The sequence below is a fragment of the Aedes aegypti genome, chromosome 3 (assembly GCF_002204515.2).
Source record: "Aedes aegypti strain LVP_AGWG chromosome 3, AaegL5.0 Primary Assembly, whole genome shotgun sequence".
Lineage (NCBI taxonomy): Eukaryota > Metazoa > Arthropoda > Insecta > Diptera > Culicidae > Aedes > Aedes aegypti.
Window position 1 is genome coordinate 370,201,090 of NC_035109.1, and position 22,608 is coordinate 370,223,697.

The following is a 22,608-nucleotide window of genomic DNA, read 5'->3' on the forward strand; positions in this document are numbered from 1 at the left end:
GTTCCTCCGAGAGATTCTACCCCATTACCCCGAATCCCATTACGCCGAATGCCATTAACCCGAACGCCATTACCCCGAATTCCAAAACCCCGAACGACCCATCACCCCGAATGACATTACCCCGAATTCCAATATCATGGGGAAATGTCATCAATATCATCATGTCAAGATAATTGTAAATTCGGGGGAATAGCATTCGGGGTGATGGAATTCTGGGTAATGGCACATTCGGGGTAATGGAATTCGGGGTGATGGCATTCGGGGAAATGGCATTCGGGGTAATGGGGTACAATCGGTTTCTATTTATTAATACGAAAGAGCATGTTACTGCAACTACCGTAATTTCGGGTGAAATTGATCATTTTTAACGGGTTTTCTTGTCCGTTTTCTATAATGTTGACAATGCCAAACAATTGAATGCAGGAAAACAAGTACGAAGGTGAGTCTCATTGACTCATGTACCGAAATTTTCTAACAAATGTCATTTTAGTGCTAAGAAATATCTCTAAAACAAGAAATCGGGAAATCTCATTTCGGGGTGAAATTGATCACTTGTCAATGCGATTATTGTTAGTTTTCAAACTAACTCTATGTAATAAATTTGAGGTCCCTGAATCCGTATATGCTTGCTAAATTCATAACAATACAATAATTATAGAAATAATGAATAGTTAAATTTCAAGAATTACGCGAAAAACGCCTCAATGTATGCAATTCCCTAAGGAATTTCCTGATATCTAACAGAAATTCAATTATTTCCACCGAATGAGCAAATTGGTATGAGTTTTGGTTATGAAATCTGGTTTGGGGATATATCTCAAGCATCCTCACAAACATTCAGGTTTATACCATGTTCAAATCCTTGTTTAGAACTAGGAATTTATGAATGTTTGACAATACTGCACCGCACATGATTTTGGAATTTTACATAATTTTCATAGAAATAAATATTCATTAACGCAAAAAACTTCACAACACACAATTTAGCAATAGTTACGACAAGCAACGTTCATTTGCTGCAGGTTACATTGATATTTGTGCTCCATTAGGAAAAAATAAAATCGAGTGACACGGTGATCAATTTCACCCTACTGATCAATTTCACCCGAATTTACGGTACTTTAGAAATTTTTCCCACTCAAACGACGGCTATATCGTATTTAAACTTTAATTTAAAAATTGGGTTCATAAATGAGCCTTGACACTTTTGATCATGTTTGACGTTCGCTTAGTCGACAAAAACACCACAGGGGTTTTAGTTTTAACACTGGGGTTGTTCCTATTTGACATTTCGGATTTCCTCCGGCAATTTCTTCGAATTTCATCTAGCGATACTTTCTCCGGATTATTAGTTATTTCAGAAAATCCTTTGGAGTTTCTCTAGCGATTCTTCGGGATTTCATCCAGTAAGTCCTGAAAAGTTCTTCCGGAGGTCCATCGGAAATTCCATTGAAGTTCCTCCTTAGTTTCTCCAGCAATTTCTCCGGAGTTCGTCAAGCAATTACCCAGTAGTTCCTCTAGAAACGCCTCCGGTGCTCTTCCAGAAACACATCCGGAGTTACTCCAGGAATTGCTCCGTAGTTCCTACAGAATTTCCTTTGAAGATTCTCTAGGAATTCATCCAGAGTTCCTCCAGGTATTCCTTCAGTGTTCCTTCGAAAATTCCTTCGTAGCTTCGTAGCAGCTCTTTCAGAAATTCGTCCAGAAAATTTTCTGGAATTCTCTCATGAATTCCTCAGCAGATCTTCGTTACTCCAGGCATTCCTCCTCTTCAGAGTTCCTCCGGGATTTGCTTCCTAATTTCTCCAGGAATTCTTTCAGAGTTTCTCTAGGAATTCCTTTGTAGTTTCTATAGAAATTTCTCCAATAATTTTTGGAGGTCCGCCGAGAATTTCTTCACAGTTCCTCATGAAATTTCTTCGAAGTTCCTCCGGAAATGACTTTGGAGTTCCACCGAGGATTCTTTCGGATTTCCACCAAAATTTGGAGTTTCTACATGAATTCTTCAGAGTTCCTCCAGTAATTTCTCGGAAATCCTCCGGAGTTCCACTATAGGAATGCTTCTTGAGTTACTCTGGGAATTCCCCTTGGTTTTCACCGAGAAATCCTCCAGAGTTCCTCCGTGAATTTCTCAAGAGTTTCTCCAGATTTTCTTAAAAGTTTTTCCTGGAATCCCTCTGAAGTTCCTCCAGTATATTTTTTCTTCCAGAAATACCTCCGGTGTTCCTCCAGCAAGTCTTCGGAAATTCCACCGGGAATCACTCCAAATTTCTTCCATAAATTCTTCCAGAGTTCCTCACGTTATTCCTCTGGATTTGATCCAGCAATTTATCGGTAGTTCCTTTGGAGCGCTACCAGAAAATCTTTCGGCTTTCCTCCATAGTTTTTCCAGGAATTTCACCGGAGTTTCGTAAGCAATTACCTGGGAGTTCTGTCAGGAACGCCTCCGAAGTTCCTATACCGATTCCTCCAGAGTTCCTCTTGGATTTTTTTCAGCTGTCTTCCAGGAATTAGTTCAAAGTTCATTCGGAGCGCCACTGATTTTCTTCATGGTTCCTATAGGAATTTCTTCGGAGTTTCTCCAGAAATTCTACTGGTGTTTCTCTAAAACTTCCTCCGGAAATACTCCAGAGTAACTCCATGAATTCCATGAATTGGAGTTCCTCTAGCAACTCCTTCGAAGTTCCTCTGGATCTCCAGCGGGGATTTCTCTGCAGTTCTTCCGGAAAAGTCTCTAGAGCTCCACCGAGAATTCCTTCGAAGTTCTGCTGGGAAGTCCTTCGAAGCTCAGCCGCAAATTCTATTGGAATTCCTCCAGGAATTGCTTTGAAGTTCCTTCGGGATGTTTGCTGGTTCAATAAATTCTGCTTGAGAATTCTGCTAATTCAATTCACTATTGGTTTGTTTTGGTTGATCACTTTCGAAACGGAGAGAAAAAAAAATACAACAACCGGTGCATGCGCGTGCGGTTTGTTCTTTTTTTACTGGTCTATTTCATTTTGACAGGTCTATTTTTGGTAAAAATTTTAAACAAAAAATGGACCACCGGTGAAGTTGCCCTAAGGTCGGTTTCAGCGGTTGTTGTCTATTCTAAATATTGACAGTTAAATAGACCATACCAAAATTTTGCATCTCCACTGCAGTGGAGTGCACTGGAGCGTTCTAAATTTGATTTTCGAACAGTTCTGGTTTAAATGAACAAAACTGTCATACGGTTTTGTTTCACTCCGCGCAACATTTGAAACCCGTTCTAAATTAAGTGAACACTACAAAAGCAAATTGAAATTTGCTCTCTTTGGCGTCGTTTGTGTTGAAGATGTGATTTTGGTTTTGAACGCCATCGCCCAAAACGGTTCCATTGTCAAAACTTTCATTAGCTTTGTAATTTTTTATTTACAAAATATGCGGAACTTCCTTAGGAAATCGCCTACATTTAGGCACTCGAGTTTTTTTTTAATGCTTTTGTTAAAATTGATGGTGAAATCCTTATGTGACTTCCTGAAAGAATACCTTGTGGGAATCCTAGAGAAATCTCTGGTAGTTTCTTTGAAGAATTTTTGAAGGACGGAGTTTCTCGAAAGATACTGGTGGAATTTTTGGCGAAATTCCTAGACAAATTACCAGCGAAATTCCTTAAGGGATTACTGGCATAACTCCTGAAGGAATTACTGGTAGAAATAATAGAGGTATTGCTTGTGGAATTTCCTAAAGAACTCCAGGTGTAATTTCTGGAGAAACCCATGATGAATTTGCTAAGAAAATTTCCGTTGGAGTTCCTGAGGTATTCTATGCCGAGATTTAAGTGGAATTCCGGAAAAAATATTTGGTAAAATCCTTGGAGAAATTTTTGAAGGAAGCCCAAGAAGAATTCCTGTAAAAAATCAATTGAGAAACTCTGAGGAAGACCATTCTCTGGAGGAAACAGTGCGGAGCGTTTACTAAGGAAATCCCTGGTCAAACTTTGAAAAAATAACCAGGGGTAATTCTAGGAGGAGTCTCCGACGGTATTCCTGGATGAATTACTGGAAACCATCTTAATTTCTTTCTTGGTGAAAAAAACTCTTGAAAGAAATGTTGGAATCCATGGACAAGTTCTTGCAAATATCTCTTATTCCTTTTCGAAATAATCTTTGAGAAATTCCATTAGAAATTCAATCCATAAGAATCACATGCTTGTAGAGAAACTCCTGAAGGAAATCCGTCGAAAAATTCCAGAGAATTCTCGGAGGAACCCCTGGAAGAGTCTCTGAAGGAATCCTTGAAGAAATTTCTGAAAAATGTCATCCTTTTCTGATGACATGTTCCTAAAGAAATTCGTTGAGAACTCCATGATGGAGCTTCTGGAGTAATTCCTGAGCAAATCCTAGGACAAATTCCTAAAAGTATTCCTGGAGGAATCTTAGAAGTTCACGAAAGTATCTTTTATTTCCTGGCAAAATGATCTTAAAAACATCCTCGAAATGACTTTGAAATGGATTTTGGAGGAATTCTTGATTAAATTGTAGGAAAATTTCCAGGAGAAATTCCCGGAAGATCCTCTTTAGAAATCCCTGGACAAATTGAAACAGTAAATCTTGCAAGAATCTCAGGAAGAATCTCTGGTGAAATTGTAGAGAAATTCCAGGGGATCAAAAATTTCGGGAAAATATCTGCACTATGTCGAGATGAAATCTATGAAGGAATTACTGAAATTCCTGAAAGAGTTTTTGAAAAAAAAACTCTAAATCGTAAAGCGATGAAGTTTTCCTAGATCAATTCCTTGAAAAATCGCTGAAGGAGTTTTTAGACGAAGAGAAATCCCTCGAGATTGCAGGACTCCCTGATGGAATCATGGAGGAATCCCTTTGGAATTTCTTGGAAAAAAATCCCGAGAAATCTATGGATGAATTCGGGAAAGTGTCTCTGGAGGATCCTTGGAGAAATTTCTGGAAAGTATGAAATATGTCAAGCTGAAATCCTTGGAGGAGTTTTCAAAAGAATCCCTGAATTATTTGGCGAAATTTACCTAGAGAAATTCTTTGGGAAGTCCTCGAAGGATTTTTTAGAGCAAATCCTGGAGAAATTTCAGAAGGAATTCTTGGAGAAATCCTTGGTAGAACCCTGGAAGAATTCCTGGTTGAATCTGTGGAGAAATTTCTGGAGAAGTCTCTGCATGTATCCTTAGAGAAATTTGTGGAAAATATCTGAACTATTTCTTGGTGAAATCTTTTAAGTAACCCTTCAAGGAAACACTGGAATGCCTGAAGAAGCTTTCAAAAATAGTTTTGAATTATTTCCTGGCAATGTGTCCCTAGAAACCCCTTGACATTTTTTTGAAGAAACTTCTGGAGAAATTCCTGACGGAATCGATGGACAATCTACTCAAAACCTCTCAGCAGGGTTCTCATGAGGAATCCCTAGTGCAGTTCTTTGTAGAAGGAGTTCCTGGAGGAATTCATGGTAAAACTCTGGAGGAATTCCAGGTGGAATACTCGGAGAGATCCCTGGAGGATTCCGTAGGGAAATTTCTGGAAAATGTCTGAACTATGTCTAGATGAAATCTTTGAAGGAACTATTGAAATCCTTGGTCAATTTTTTGAAAAAAAAAAATCTCTGAATTATTTCGAGGTGGAATTTTCCAACACAAATTTCTTGAGAAATAGCCATGAAGAAATACTTGAAAGAGTTTCTGGAGGAAAATAGGCATTCTCTGGAGAAACAGCAGGAGGAATCCCTGGTGGAATGCTGGAGGAGTCCCTTTAAGAGTTATCATAAGAATCTCTCGAGGAATCTGTGGAAGAATTTTTAGAGAAGTCTCTGGCGGTATCATTGGAAAAATTTCTGAAAGTATCTGACATATTTCTTGGTGAAATTTTTGAAGGAATTACTGTATTCTCTGGATGAGTTTTCGAAAAAAAATTGTTGCCTCTTGAGAAATTCCCTGACAAAACCTTAGAAAAATGCGTTTTCACTCTGATATGGTTGTTATTTACTCTTCCCATTAGAGATGGGCAAAAAGAATCGGAGCCATTCAAAAGATCCGGATCACTCAAAAGAACGACTGTTTCCTTGACTCTTTTGAGGTGAGAGTCGGGTCATTTGATCGGCACGGACCAGACAAAAAGTGACCCGAAAAAAGAACGAACCAATTCTTTTCCCCTGTTCTCCTTCGTTCGTTGCTCGGCTTTACGATAACGCTTGACACCGGTCTTGCTTTGTGCGCCACTGCACACATGCAAACCCAGTTTGCTTGCAGCTCCGCACTCTCAACATTCACATTTTAACAACTAACACTGCGGAACACGTTTTTGTCTCCAGCATCAAATTACCTCTATTAACTCAATTAAGGGTTGCTGAATCCATAGCCGTTTACAGAAATATCATAGCACGTCTAGTTTTTGAGATATTAGTTTGTTGAAAATGCAAAAATTGACTATTTCAGCCAACTTGCATGCAAGTTTGCCAGCTTGTAAGACAAGTTATTTGCTTAATTTGAAACAGAATTCAAACTTTACGTGTATAAGAATACTTATCATCAAAGTTTATAATAGTTTTGATGCGGAAAAGTTATTTTTTGATGGTTTAGAAAAGTATTGTATTTTGCCATATAAGAGAAACTAAGAATTTTGTATGGAGATTGCAAACATGTTGAAAAAATCGATTTAATCTTAATTCAATCGTGAAATTTCAACCAAATATATCTAAAACGAAAGTTTGAGTCCCCTTTTGCATGCTTGGTGGAAAAGATCACAAAAAAGTTTGATAAAATATACTTCAAATTTTCGGTAAACATCAATAAAACCAATGTTCCATACAACTTTGGCGACCTGTAGCTAAAAATTGTGACGTGCTGGGGAATTTCTGAGAACGGCATCAGATTCAGTAACCCCAAATCTACTAGAGACACATAATTTCATCCTTGAGACACGCAAAAATGTCATTTTTGTTGCGCTGTGTAATTAGTCCCGCTCACTTACAAACAAGCAGACAAAAGGTACGAAAGGAGCAACGCATGTCGCGCAACAGAGAGTGAACCGCTCTTTTTTTCCCGTCGTTCGGTTCAGTTCGCTCTTCCTTTGCAAGCCGCTGAGCTAAAATGAGTGTTTCGGATCGGATCCGTTCATTAAAATGTGCGTTTTGGCCCATCTTTACTTCCCATTTATGGTTGATATGGTGGAAAATAAAACATTCAAATTAATTTCCGTCTTGAATATGCAAGATGTTCAACTTTGGGAGTTGAAATTTTGGATGCACATAAAAATACCAAAAAAAAACGTCGCCGCAAAAATATTTTTGATTTGCTCCACCCTGGGAGGGAGGCACAGATAAATATTTGAATAATTTATATTCCATCAGAATAAAAGGTGCTATCGTGACATTACTTTTGAATACGCATGAGTAGCTTCTCAATCGATTATCTTGTCAAATTTGATGAAATACAAAAATATGTTTTGATCGATTACGCGCTTTTATCATGTTTGTCTATTGTTTAAGATCCGGGCTCACGGTGACAGTTCGTGACAGCAGAATCTCGGCTCACTGTGACGTACATAAATTTCGTATCGGTTTCTCCCTCCAGGCTCCACCAGCTGATGATAAATTATTTCGCATCGATTTCATTTCTGTCGCAATCAGTTTCCAGATTCGTCTCACAACTTACGTCTCACTGTTATATAGTAAGCGGTCAAAACACAACATATCAACGCTATAATAAAATGTTTTTCTAGAATATGTAGATCAACGGGCATCTCCCTCCATTCCTTCAGCATGATTAAATATGCTAATTTCCTTTTAAATTCATTGTTCGTCACCAAAATTCAGCCTAAATTTATGAAAACAATTCCTTTTGACCATACAATTACAGCATTTGCTCACAGTGCAGCGTAAACAACACAATCAAAGGAACCGTATTTATGTTTGACGGATTGATCTTTGTTTACATTCTCAATTTTACGCGGTCGTTAGCTTTTACGAAGTGTGATTGGAATCAAATTCTTCAATGAAGAAGTACGAATTAAGTGGTGTGACTGGTGTCGATCGTTAAGCATTTCTCTCATATCGTGTTCGTCCATGCGATTTCGGTGAAAAAGTGCAAAGTGGATATTGACAATTCGAGTGACAATTAGAAGTTCGGCAGTCAAAATTTCAGCGAAGTTCGGCGTCCGCATTCTAATTTAGTGCTTCGCCGATGCATAAGGCTTCGTTAGAATGCCGACGCCGAACTTCGGCGAACTTTTAATGGTGATATTCCATTACTCTTATGAACTTCGGTCTAAAGTTAATCTGAATGCACAATAATTGAAACAGTACATTTATTGCATTTTTGGTGTACTAGTATACAAACCATAACAGCTTTCACAAAATAACACTTGAAAAATGAATCTATGTTGCAGGGAATTTGGAATATCCACCGTAGTGGAACATTTTCAGTTTGATACGACGAATTATAGCGCTTACGACGAAGTAGAACGAATAATTTATTGAAAACTGAATTTACATTAAAAAAAAAAAACAAAAAACTGGACCAAAAAATGGAGCACCGGTGAAAACGACCTAGCGAGCCATAATTATAACATATTTCGTAAGAAAGTCGTTCCAACTGTAATAATTCTGTTATAATCCCCTAGTCGGGTACGTTATATGCTAAACTGCATCACCAACAGCGACGAAACCGCCGAGCCGCGCGTGCTCCTCGACGATACATTCGGCGCGACTCGACAGATAAAACTCGATCGTTAGAAAGCCCCGAAAAACGAGCAAAACAATGAAAATAAAAGTTGCGAGCGTCCCCTTGCGTTTGGCTGACTAACTTCGCTCAGAACACTGCTACACTGCCCAGCGCGTACCACCGGTGCAATAAAAATAAATACATCCACCGCGTGTGCGGAATGATTGGCTAATTTTTATTGGGCCCCTTCCGCGTTTGCCTCCAGAAAATGGCTCTCGGTTCGGACCCCGATTTGAAGCAACGTGGTCAACCCAGTCCACGGCAGTCTTTGGAGTATTTTTCCACTGAAGGATTTCGAGTTCCATTTCGAAGGATAGTAGGTAAAAGGGAAACTGGTGAGGACAAAAATGGGTTTGAATCTTCGAAATCACTGAGTAACAGTTTTGAGACAAAGTTTCGATTTTCCGATAATAAGTGATCAAATTATCAAAAATTTTGAAAAAAAAATCAGCTATTTTTCACAAATTCAAAAATTAGCTTATCATTTTCGGTTAATATATTTAACAAATGATTTTAGTTAGCATATATTCCTGATAAATGGAAAAATGCCACATTTGTATCAATTTGAAGAACTATACACAAATCCTGCCGAAACTTTTAGGAATGATGTTAGCCAATGTTCTAGATACCGCCGTTCTTTGATTCTGCCACTGTCCATAACAAATTGTATATCGCCACCTTGTCCATTTGCCCTAAACAGCTCCTTTTCGTAAGAAACCTTTCCTCTAAGCGAGAGAACCATCTTCTTCTTGCCTTCATCGATCGGGCTCAGCTGGCTGACCCCTTCGCTTCCCAAGTCGCTTTGATGATGATAGTGGCAGGTGGACGCTGATTCTCTTCTCTAACTCCGATCGAAGACGACGACGACGACCTCAACTTCCTTACCGGAACCGAGGCGGTGCGGAGTTAGGAAGGGCCAGTCGACAAGCTCTACATATCCTTTCGCCTTATTTGATAGTTCTTCGTAAAGTCCCCAGCACGACTAAACAAACGGCAGACGCGTGCCGGATCAAAAATTGCGAATTGTCGGAAATCGAATGAAAAAACAAAGAATTAGAGGCGAACTGTGATGGCGCTTATCGGAATTGGCCCATCGTCTTGGCTCTGCTTTCGACGTATATGCTTCTTCCTAATGCCAATTAAAATGGCAAATTTTCTCGGACCGGGCATGTCTAATGTGCGCAAAAAGCGCCCAGAAGGCAGCAACTAACGAGCTGATTAGTCGTTGTTGAGATCTTTAAGGTTGTTTGGCGAACTAATTTGGCTAACGTTGGATGACGGCGACAGTTTCAGCTTTCAGGTGTTATCAAACATGATGTTTAGGGTTTGGCTTTGGGTTTGTTTGTCCAACGCTTCTGGCTCATTTTGGGTATAGTGTTATCCGATTTGGATCTTCTGCTTTGTAGAACGATATTCGATGTGGAAAGGGTGGTCTTACCTTTTGATGTAGCCGGTGTAGTAACTGGTACCGTTGATGCTTTGGACATCTGCAAGAGATAGCGGAAATTGTTGTGTGAGCTAAGGCAAATTAATTTATGATGAGTAATTCTATCTATGTTAATTGAACAGGAAACAGGGCATAGATAGAAGCACTGTGAGGGAGAGGATCATAATGCCCAATCTAATTAAAGGTCGTTGGTGAACAACTCCAAAATGCTATATGAATTTCTTGCCTGAAAACTCTAAAAGTCAAACGCCTAATTTTCACTTCTCACGATTATCAATAGGGTAACGACTGTTTATTTCTTTCATAACCGCTAAGGCAGCATCCATTTATTACGTAACGCTAAAATTAAAATTTTTTGACCTCCTCCCCCCTCCGTAACGCTTTTTGTATGAAAATTTTTAAATTTTTGTATGAGCCGTAACGCTTGAACCTACTCCCCCCTCCCCCTAGAGCGTTACGTAATTTGTGGATACCGCCTAACAGTTAGCGCCAGTGGCAAAAAGTACAGACAACAACCTTTCGAACATTCAGTTTCTCTCACTGGCCGCCGAGCAGCGACACTGATGTTTGTATTCCACTCACTGATCGCGCTACGCTGGATTCTCAAATTTCTCAAACTTCCAACACAAGCGCATGGAAGAATGGTAGTTGAGAGCTGACAAAACGTATGGAAAATAATGAAAATCGTAAATTATTAGTATTTGAAGAATAAATTGGTGGTGGTAAAATTCACCTAATATTTTGCCCTAGCAAGATAAAGATTCCGAGTTCAACCTAAGTTGGAGGATTAAATTAGTAAGATATACATATATAATTCCTTCAAAAAATATCCAAAGTAACCTCCAAGAAGAAATCTTCGGGTGTATTTTTTCAAATAAAGATTCCAAAATTGGGTGTCCTAAAATCTGGCTGATAATTTGAGGACTTAAACACCAAACCGAATCTTAGAATCTTACACAAACTTTTGTATAGCGGGAACTCTGAAATGACTTACTAAAGAATCACGATAATTTTGTAATTTCGCTTATAGGTATTTATATGTCCCTCGGGAACTATACTACACAGAGAAAAATCCTTTGCCGGATTCATGATCAAAATGCCAAGATATCTTAAAATTTTATATTTTATGATATCATAATTTCGAGTCATGAAACCATCACTATTATTCAAGAATTTGAGTGTTACGTTATAGATACCTGACTGTTGCTTTTTTCATCTTAGTGGGCGAGTGATGGAATCCGGATCAATTGTGTCCGCACAGACAAACAGACGTAACACTTAGAACGAATATCGATCAAAATCATAGTCACGAGGACATGTACGCCCAATGCTAAAATTAGCGCGTTTGGCCGACGAGCCAACAGATGGCGGTAGTGTGTAAACGTCAAACGCGAACAAAAATGATGCGAGCGCTGCGGGTGGTGGATTGGCCACTTACCATATTTTTGAAACGACCGTTAAAAAGGTGGTCGATGGACATTGATGAGAGTGTGACGTCTGTTTGTCTGTGGTGTCCGGTTCGCGTTGTGCGGGAGAAAAAAAAACAAAGCATGCGAGTAAAAAAACGAAGATCGACAGTAGTGTTTGATCAGTAGAAGCATTAACCTAAGAATGCTAATGTCGCTGCTGTTCGTGTTACCAACATCTAGTTTGCCACGAACTGACAGCTTGAGTACCGGGCCTCAAAGTGTCAGATTAATTTTAGAAACCAAAACAACGACATGGTAGTGAACAAACAATGAAAATCCATAATTTAAGGTAATAATAATTAAAATCAGTTTTGTGACAACAACGCCATTAGCGTTCTACTACTAATATTTCTATTGTTTGATCCGTTGAATCTGTTGCATGCTCCTTTGTGAGCGAGCGACAGAATCCGTATCAATTGTGTCTTGTTCGCTTAGCAACCGCATTATCGGTATTTCTCGTCCATGCTATGCTCGCGTAGGGTGCAGAGCTACTTGGGCACTTCCTTGATTCACTTTGGAATAGGAGGTTTTTCTCAGCCGAATGGTCTGAAATTTTGCAATAAGAAGCACTTGTGGCAAAGTATGAACTTAGTAGCTTTTTAAAAATCCCACTGCCGAAGTGAATCAAAAGTGCCAAGAATAGGACTCGGCACAATATTCATTTCATATTATATTAATTTATCGTTTACCAAAACGAATACTATCCCATATCCAAACTCCCAGTGTTTTCATGTGGAAGTTCAGAGGACTCCTTGGATTCTATAAAGCAAGTAACACGTCAACATTTTCCTCCCATCCTCAAATTGACCTGCATTCAGACGCAGCCGGTGCCGGTATTGTTTGTTATAATGATGAGAGCACCAGAATTTTCACATTGAGAATGCTAGGGTAACGGTCGTATTTTGGACCCCCTAAGGAAGTGATTTTACATTATTGTCCCAATTAATTAATTGCACAGCGTAACCAAGTCAAAGAACATGTAGAGAAAAACTTCCTTTACGAGATAAAAATGCCCATACGGTCATGTAGGATCCAAAAGACGTCGAAAATAATTGAATTGTGATGCACTGTTTTTCATTATTTTGGACACACCAATACATTTTGGACCCTCAAAGTATATATTTTGGACCCCCGGCATATTTTTATCGTTTGGCGACAAAGTCCACGGCACTGGTTGTATAATATGCTTGCCCATAGTCTAATCAATCGATTGACAATAGAAAAGCGAAGAAATTCTACGCTTTTAGTTCAGAAATTAGAAAAAAGTTTTTGTTTACATTTGAAAAAATTCTGACGTCTTCAATTTCTTTCTGTAACGTGTTGTAACGGTTGCATGGATGAACCGATTTTATTAAATTAATTTCAGGTAAAATAAACACATTTTCCATGCACAAACGCTTGATGCAAGTGCGGAATAGTCCTATTTTTCCAAATGGCATGCGGATTGTATTGGTCTTTCGATTTAAACAGGCAAATTTGCAGAAAAATGGCCCAGGGGGTCCAAAATATGTAGAGGTCCCAAATATATTGGTTACCCTACTGATACTGAGTAGCGTCTGTTGCTTCCCTGTGCAAGACCAGCTTTTCTTGCAATAACGGAGTAGCAACTACGGGAGGTCAATCATGCTTAGTTAACGCGTCTTTTCGATCGGTGGTGTTTTTAGGCGAAAATAAAGAAATGTATTGTTTGTGACAAATGGTAAATTCTAGACCATTCACTTCGGAACTTTGCAAGAGTTTCCACATTGCTCCACGACCCGATTATTCTGCCAGATGTTCCAGAATGTACTTGCAAGCTTTCAACTATTTGAACTTTTCGGATGTGATGCATTCCCCAAATCTTACAATTGAGCAGCTCACACAAGCCTTCAACAGCCGGATGTTACAGTTCCACCTGCTATAAATGTGACACTCGTTAGGTTGACATTTTTGGAATATTTTCATGTTTTCTTTTCGAAACTACCGAAAAGCCGGAATGATTTCAATAATGACAAATAAGGGGTCATGCACAAATGATGTCACGCCCCAAGGGGGGGAGGGGGTCAAGCCAAGTGTGACAAGTCTTACAAAATTTTCGGAGCACCCATACAAAAAGTGTGACAAAGGGGGGGGAGGGGGTCCAAAAAGTTAAAATTTAGCGTGACATAATTTGTGTACCATCCCTAACAAATTGTTCACTTTCAACAAATATAAACTGGAATCTCAACTGGCGTATAATGTTCGTTTTTGTGAAATGACTACATGATTCTAGATCCTGCTTCATGATTTCATGACACAGGTTGCCACTTTTCATTACAACAATCGTAATCATAAATGACAGGTAGGTGCAAAATCATATAATATTGAATAGTGCTTATGTTTTCATGAACTTTATTCATGATTCCAGATCGTGCTTCATGATTTCTTGACCGACCCATGGTTCTAGAATTAAACTCCATGATTTGATGGTTTAAATAGACACTTTTCTTCGCCAACAATTGAAAATGTGACGTACAGCTTAAAATGATTCATGATTCTATGACTTTTGGTCATGGATGCTACCATGAAAATACCCCTTCCTTTAGAAATCATGACTCTTTCTCCTTGTTTAGAGTGCCGCATTTACCACATGTATAACGAAAAATCAGATACGGTATTTTTCGATGTCAAAGTGTATTTCAGGGCGCTTTACCCTATATTTTTCCAGACATTCCTCAAATAATTATTCTAAGGTTTCAGCCGAAAAGTCCGCAAAAATTCCTTCTATTTCTTGTATTTCTGTAGTACTGCAGGGATTCATCAATGTTACCTCCTATAATTTCTCAATAATAGATTCACCAAGAAATTAGTTAAGACTCTTGAAGTTCTCCGTAAATTACAATCGCAATCCCTATAGATATTGTTTCAGGGACACTAATGATGTTTCCTGGGATTTATCAAGATTTCTTAACGAATTCCTATCAATATTCATCCAATACTTTTGTGATAATCTTAATATGTTTCTTTGGAATTGTGTTTGATCCTTTGACCTTGACGCTTGCTCCTGGGCAGTGCGTCAAGAAAGCCCGAGCATTCGTCAGTTGTATTCCCTCTCGGGTCGCGCGCCTATTTTCTCTGAGTGCTTTTATATAGCCGAACAAACGAATGAAGCTGAAAGTGGATTGTTGCTGCTCAAGGATGACGGAGCAATTGTTGAGCTCGTTTCATGCTACTATTTCTAATCTATAAAATATGTATAACTGCACCTTTAATCGTTACAACGGTAAGACGTAAATATGATTTTTCAACAAACTATGAAAGGTTCGTCACTGTGAGTGTCGACATAGACTCTGATTCATAAATTATTTATGTCTAATTTTTTTTTTCAAAACGCCTTTTTCCTTTTACCTTTATTTTTGTTATTAAAAGAAAACTTTGAATGGTTCGACACTACGAGACTTGCGAAAGGTTCACTTTATGCAACAAACTTTGGATGGTTTGTGTGACGGCATAAGAGTGTTGGGAATGTTATATTTAGGTCGTTGTTCAACAAAGTTTGAATGGTTCGTCACCTCAAATGTCGGCATAATGTTTCTCTTCATAGAAATTGTTCATATCAAATAAAAATATTATATTTACATATAAGTATGTTTATATCTCACAAATAATTATTTATCATGGTCTATTCGCTTATCAAAGTGAATCCTGTGACCCAACGATCCTCCCCATTAACAAACATCCCTCCCAGTAACCTTTGTAGAGATGCAGCGGCAAACACGGTCTTCAAATAGCAAAGGTTACACATTAACATTCCTTCCCCCAATCCCACCTGACTGCACTGGACTGGACGTGGCCGGCGCCGTTATTGACCATGTAAAAATAGAGGCACTGAATTATGCAAACTTAAGAAGATTACGGCCAATCCCAGCCGATCTTCTAGTTGATTCTTTTTGCATTTTCACTGGCTTCGGTCAATCACGGAATAGCAACCATTGATATGTATAGTCAGTCTAAGCTAAGCTAAGCTAATCTTAATATGTTTCTTTGGACATTTCTCATTTCATGCATTGTTTAAGATTTTCTCGATTGCTACTGAAATTGTTGAATTTAAGAATTTCTTCGGAAATTCAAAATTGTAAGCAGCGACACTTAATATCAATCTCGCTTCAATCGGGCAATGATCCCACCAAATCCAAAATGCATATAATATTGAAAATATAATCAAATAATACAATCCATCGAAAATAGAGCTCACCAGTTTTCCTTGTGAAGTATTTTCCTTGTGAAGTTTTTTGAAGCTGGTCGTCAAAACGGTGTAAAAAAAGCGAAGTACACTTAGAAAAAAAAAAACAAACTTCGAATCCGGCGATGCGAAAACTGAAACTAACTCACTTGCTGGGCTTCTCGTTTCTTGAAATTGCTCCAGAAACGCATATTAGAATAACAGTAAAGATGTTTTAATGATTGAATTTAAAGAGTTTTTAGAGGTTTTCAATACAGATCCGTAAACGGTAGTTCTAGAAATTCCTTGAAGATGCTTGAAGTAAATTGCTTAGCGATTTTCCATGTAGTCATCCTGAAAAGCCTTCAAGATTTACTCGTGTTTTTTTTTCATTGAAACTGTAGTGAACGAAGAAGCGTATGCCTATTTTGTATCAGGGGTGTGGAGCTGGGATTGAACTCATGATCTGTTTAGTAAGCGGAAGCGGTAGCCATTAGACCAACGACTCCGTCCAACTGTGAGAGAAGACTGATGCTTAAAAGGATTGTACATGACTGGAGAAAATATATTTAAATATTACTTGCATAAGTGAATGAATTTCGTGTAATATATTTCGTCAAATTATTCTAGTATTTTTCCGAAGTAGGTTCTCGTAAAAGTCTTCAACTTTAAATTCTAACTTAGGAAGAAGTCTTTATTGTTTTTTTTTTCAACCAGTAAAAATTCTAGAAGTTTGACATAGAACTAAGAGAATTTTCTGAAACAATTTCTGGAAGAATTCATGGAGTAATTTTAAGCAAAAGTAGTGGAATAATCTTAGGAACAAAATTTGGGATTAAAAGAAATCTTTAGAGAAATTTGTGAAGCTATCACAAAACGAATCTTTATTACAGTCGAAATGTCCCGACATGCTTTTACTTTTAGATAGCTATTTATTCTGCTTATGAGATTCTTAGAAGAAATCCGATGGACTCCGATCCCGAAAATCGATGCACGTCATAATTGAACCTCCTATTGGAGTATATTCACTAATTTCATAACGTCAAAAAATGGTCATTTTCAACTCATCCCCCCATAACGCATTTTGTAAGAATATTTTCCGATTTTTTATGACCTGTAACATCTTGAAGACGCCCACCCACCCCCTTCAGCGTTATGAAATATGTGAATGGGCCCTTGTATCCTTTCATTGAATCTCAAATTTAATTAAGTAAAATTTTTCACGCTTTTTCATATATAGTTTTTTGGTACAATTTTCTAAGCCAATCGTTATGACATAGAGAAATAATAATTCATGTATGTAAGGCCATGTATGGGGGCCCAGATAGCCGTAGCGGTAAACGCGCAGCTATTCAGCAAGACCAAGCTGAGGGTCGTGGGTTCGAATCCCACCGGTCGAGGATCTTTTCGGGTTGGAAATTTTCTCGACTTCCCAGGGCATAGAGTATCTTCGTAACTGCCACACGATATACGCATGCAAAAATGGTCATTGGCATAGTAAGCTCTCAGTTAATAACTGTGGAAGTGCTCATAAGAACACTAAGCTGAGAAGCAGGCTCTGTCCCAGTGCGGACGTAACGCCAGAAAAGAAGAAGAAGTATGTAAGGATATAGTAACATTGAAAAATTAATTAATCCGACATAACTTTGTTTTAAACGTACCGTAATCCGGGGTATCATTGATCAGCGGGGTAACATTGATCGAAATGACTCATCTCGTAAAAAGTTCTTATCATAATTTATTGATGGAACATTTCCAAATCACGAATGGTACTTCTCTTTACCATATTCATAAGCTAATGAAAGTGAAATTTTTTGCGAAAATTGCGTTTACCTTATGCGTAAATTTGTCAACTTTTCGAAACAATGATTTCAATGGTTAAGGACACAGTCGAAGATTCATGTCTCACGTAAGTTCTGAAAACGACATGAACAAGGAAAATGCGATTCTCACTAAAAATGGCATCGCCAAAAACGATTCCGTTGTTAAAACTTCCATAAGTATGCTGAATTAGACAACATTAACGAATTACTATTAAGAATGTAGAATTCCCTTAGGGAATTGCTAACCTTTAGGCGTATTCCGTGGCTCAAGGTGTTTTCAATTTTAAAATAACTCAAAAAGTAAACGACTTGTAAGCGTTTGACCTTCATATTCGGCTTTAGGGGCCATGATTTAGGTAAGTAACGACATTTTCAATATTACCGAACGTTGTTTACATAGGTGTTACCCCATATCAGCTAAATCAAAAAGTCGCTTGAAACATTTCATTAAACATGCCTAAATCTTCAAAAAAAAAAAAAAAACAAAATACAGTATATAGTAACGAGCTATGGATGGCAGTACTTGTTTCAAAAATATAAAATTGGCAAATGATCAATGTTACCCCGGATTACGGTAACTCGAAGGGGTATTTTTTCTCAAAATAACATATTTTGTCTAACATTTCAGGTCTTAAGTAAGCCATAGCAAAAGTTTAGATTGTGGCGCCACTCATGCGCATGAGTTTTGAACAAATACAAGTCAACAGATGCACAAAATGTCAGAAATGAAACCTTACAAAATTATTAGTTTAATTACGCCACATTGTGTTTCTGGAACAATGTGCATTGAAGCTATGAGTTTATTGTGTTTTTGGCGGCAAATTCGAAATTACGCTTATTGAGAAATTCAATACATATATGTATTTTTTATATTATAACAGAGTACTGTTGATGATTTGAAGTTTGGATAAAATTTCACAATCTAGTTTCTAAAACTATACCAGAATTTCAAAAATTGACAAATGACCCTCGATGTATAATTGCAGAAATGGTTGATTGGCAAAGAAAACACTGATTTAACAATCGTGTAAGTGCTCATAAAACATAAGATGATAAACGGGTTCTGCCCCAAGTGAAACGTAACACCAGAAAGAAAAATATGAAGAAGATTAAATCTGAATTTTATAGAATCGTATGATATCAATGATGTATGGAAAATGTTATTAGTTTCCATTGATTAACAAGTATTTTTGACAATCCAAACTAATAAGATAACTTTTTTGCGTTTACAGATATTTCTTGTCTTTCTCATCTATGTTTTTTTTGTCATTTGTCATCCCTTCATTTACATCATGTGACAGTACAGACATTTGGATCACATCTCTTGTAATCTTCAGTATTTTGAAGGGTACAGCAATTAAATAGTGTAACATATTTCAGATGCATGATGATCAAAATACCAAATGCAAATCATCTGCAAATGTTTCCAATCTGTGCTACGGCCAATTCGACGCTGTTTACAAAATCTTCCTCTGCTCCAAACAGCCCACTATGTTACGGTTTTGTTATGCCAAAACATTCACCTACACACAAACGACGATGCCTCGCAAAGGTCGTGAAAAGTGAAACCACTCTGTCTCACCAATTCTGCCACACACTGGGGACAAATCTTGCATGCAACTCGTCGGCTCACGTCTCACTAATTTCTTCTCATTCGGGCGACAATCGTGCACATGTGTTGCTGCGTTATTCCACCGAAATCCATCTATTCTTCGGCAACCATGTGTATGCGCATCTTCTCACTACTCACTTGCTCACCAGTTCATTCGTGAACGAGAGTACGCCACATGATGTGCTTGTGTATTGCTCACTACCTACACATAAGTGTTACATGCATGGGGCACACTACGATTACCTAGCAATCGCATACAGAAGCATGGTCCTGGGCATTAGTGGTGGAAACTGTAGTCGGCCATATTAGCACGCGTGACTGTCCATAGCCGGGACAGAGTGCAGCCAAGTGAGAGCGACGGCGCAGCGGAGGTTGACTTGCTCATCGATCACGCACTTCTGCTGCTATCTGTATGTTTTTTCGGGATGCATTCGTTATTACACCATCAGCGGAGTGACGACGCGTACGTACAACAGACGGAATGGAAATACCAGCACTATGCATGTGAATAGCAACAATAATAATGACAGCAATAGGGTAGTCAATGACCGTGGGGTGGAAGGCAAGGAAGCCGGCTTCGATGATCGCAGGAGGCCGAACTGATGATGGCGATGACGACGATATGGGAAACCTACTTTTGGCTCTTTAATATGTAACAAATTGGACATGATAGCTCACTTGATTGATTCAATTTGGGCAAAAGGAAAGCGGGCGATATAAGGGAAATTTTGTCTTAAGATCACGAGTTGTCCTGAAATGGTAGGGGTTTTCGCTGAGAAAAATTCACCGAAACGTCTATCGAGAGGCCACAGAAAAGTCGAACACACGTACCTGTTGCAGCACTCGAAAAATTCATTATCTACCAAACTAAACGAAACCTTTTCCACCGGCACAAATTCACTGTGAGCGAAAACTTTGCGAAAACACGTCCACGGGCTGCGGGAGGAAGTTGAACCGATAAAAACGAGGCAATTTTAACCCAAAAACTAATCAAACTATTGAACTCAGTATGGAAAACACGAGTACCCGGTTTGATTTCGCGAATAACTTAAAATGGCCCGATGGTGTAAATGTGAGCGTATTTGGCCGTCCCACGACCCCCGTCCCCACATTTAGCTACGTTTCCCTTCACATACCCAAACGAGACCCCATAAAAAACAGCAGCTAAGCTACTGCAGACGACGATGGTATTGCTGCTGATGAAAATATAATAAAAAATCACAAAAAGAAGGTTCCTACTCCAACACATTGACACAGCTTTGCAAAACTAGCCACAATCTTCAACACAATCATTTCGCATTTATTTCGGCAAAGGTTGTATCCTCCGAACGGGGAGCAACCACAGTCAGGCAATCGGCATTCGGCACCCGAACGGATGTGCATACTTTCAATTGCAGTAGGCTTCGCCGCAAGGTGGCGCCTTCTACGTGCTCCCAAGCGCAACGCCTGCTGAGACCACCGAGGCACACTTGTCCTCTTCAGTAATCCGATTCGAATTGAGACCAACCTAGTCGGATACGGGGAATTTTAAATCGCCCCGCACTATTCTGGAAGGTTTCCAATCGGTTTAACTAGTGGGCGGTATAGACAAATACTTGGACGTACCACGACCAGCACTACGACCGCAAGAAACTTCGGAAATTTACGCACATTTCTTGAGTCGCTCACAAATCAACACCGTACACTAATTTGCCCACCCAAATATATAACGGACCCGATGCGCACCAATCCATCTTCAGCCCCAAATTCAGGCTTAGTGGTCGTATCGTCATCGTCATCCCAATCATCATCATCATCATCATCGTCATCATCCTAAGTGATAGCCCCATCCCCTTCGCACGCACGAACGCAGCCCCAAACCGAGAGCTCCACAAACACCTACAAAACCCCATCCGCACGAACATCGCCACGAATCGCACCCGAACGCTAAATCACGAACAAAAAAAAACTAATCATCGCACACCGAAGCACCATCATCGGGCCCAAATCATCGTCCACGCCGAACCCATCCGTCATTGATGAAATCGCATTTAGCCATAAAATAGTCGCGAGTGTGTTGTAATCATCGCTCGCATTCTCGGAAACTGCAAATAAACAAGATGGCGGCGGCGAAGGAGGCCCGGCCGTCGTCGATCGCCAATGCAGCCCCGGTATTCCGCTTCAGCAGCAATCTGGAAGCGCGCAAGCCGGCCGGCATCCCGAACTTGACACTGACCGTCAAATGCTGTGCTGTGCCGCGGCATTGCATGTTGACGACACACTATAGGGACGGAATGGGAGGGGAACGGGATTGAGCAACAGCGCAGGCAATGTGCGATCCATGCGGATCGGATTAGGGTTTTTGGTTTGGAAGAAATTTGGGATTGATGGGGAAAATCATGATTTTGGATGAGTTTCAGAACCGGATACATTGATTGAATATTTCCATTTGTTTGTGGAATTATTCTTCAACAGTTCAACTACTTGATTGCAGGATGCCCGTTTCGTTAAATGCATTATGTACTAGCAAATTTATGAGATTCCTTATTTTGAATCTTAATGTGACGTTCAAAATCTAAATTATTTCACATTTTAATACCTACATCTGAATAAATGTTACATGCAGTTCAAAATTGCTTCGTACAATAATAGGAAAATGTGGGACATTTTTTTAAAACATAAAACACATAAAATAAAATGAAACATAAGTGTTTGTTGTTAATTATGCCACTGAAACCAATCTATCTCTATTATCTAATTATGTAATAGTTCCCAATCTTGAATAGAAAAACAATTGCACAGAAATAAAAGAAAAAAAATAAAAACTGATTCCTTTGATGACTCCGAACAAAAAGCTCAAAATCGTGTACCATGCAAACACAGTTATGCAGCACTATGACGTTCAACACCGAATAAGTTATTCGGAATAACTCGATCAAAACATACAAGTTGACGAAAAACATATTTTTGCCAGATCATACTATTTGTCCTTTATAATGTGTAATGTTAAGTATAACATTCAACCTATAAGTAATGGTGTTTTTGTAAAATGTTGAGTTGGTATTACAAAACTCCCACAGATGTTAAATTTCAGTATAAATTCATCTTTGGACATAATTTTTCTTCATTATTGGTTTCAAATACTGTATATTAGCAGTTTCAACTAGTGATCCATAATATGGATCATGAACTGATTGTTTGCGATCACTTGCAAACAAAAGTGGATTTCTGGCAAATTCAGCGTTGGGCTTGAAATTTTTCTGGCAATAGCATTAAGGATAAAAGTCTTACAATATCAAGAGTTGTAAATTTTACTTTAAACTAACACAATGAAATAACTTCGTGTAGGGCGAAACTATAGTGCAGTATCACTAAAAACAATCTTAAAAAT

At 38.7% G+C, this 22,608-nt stretch overlaps 1 protein-coding gene across 1 annotated transcript in view; it reads right to left on the reverse strand.

The window, feature by feature from the left end:
* Window positions 1–20,298, reverse strand: part of LOC5568453 (insulin-like growth factor 2 mRNA-binding protein 1) — a 333,942-nt gene extending 313,644 nt beyond the window's left edge. The window contains exons 1-2 of the mRNA XM_021850930.1: window positions 20,070–20,298; window positions 10,146–10,194 (exon numbers count right to left, since the gene is read on the reverse strand). Coding sequence (XP_021706622.1) covers window positions 10,146–10,194; window positions 20,070–20,094 — 74 coding nt within the window. The 5' untranslated portion in view covers window positions 20,095–20,298. The remainder of the gene's footprint in view (window positions 1–10,145; window positions 10,195–20,069) is intronic.
* Between the last annotated feature and the right edge of the window lie 2,310 nt (window positions 20,299–22,608).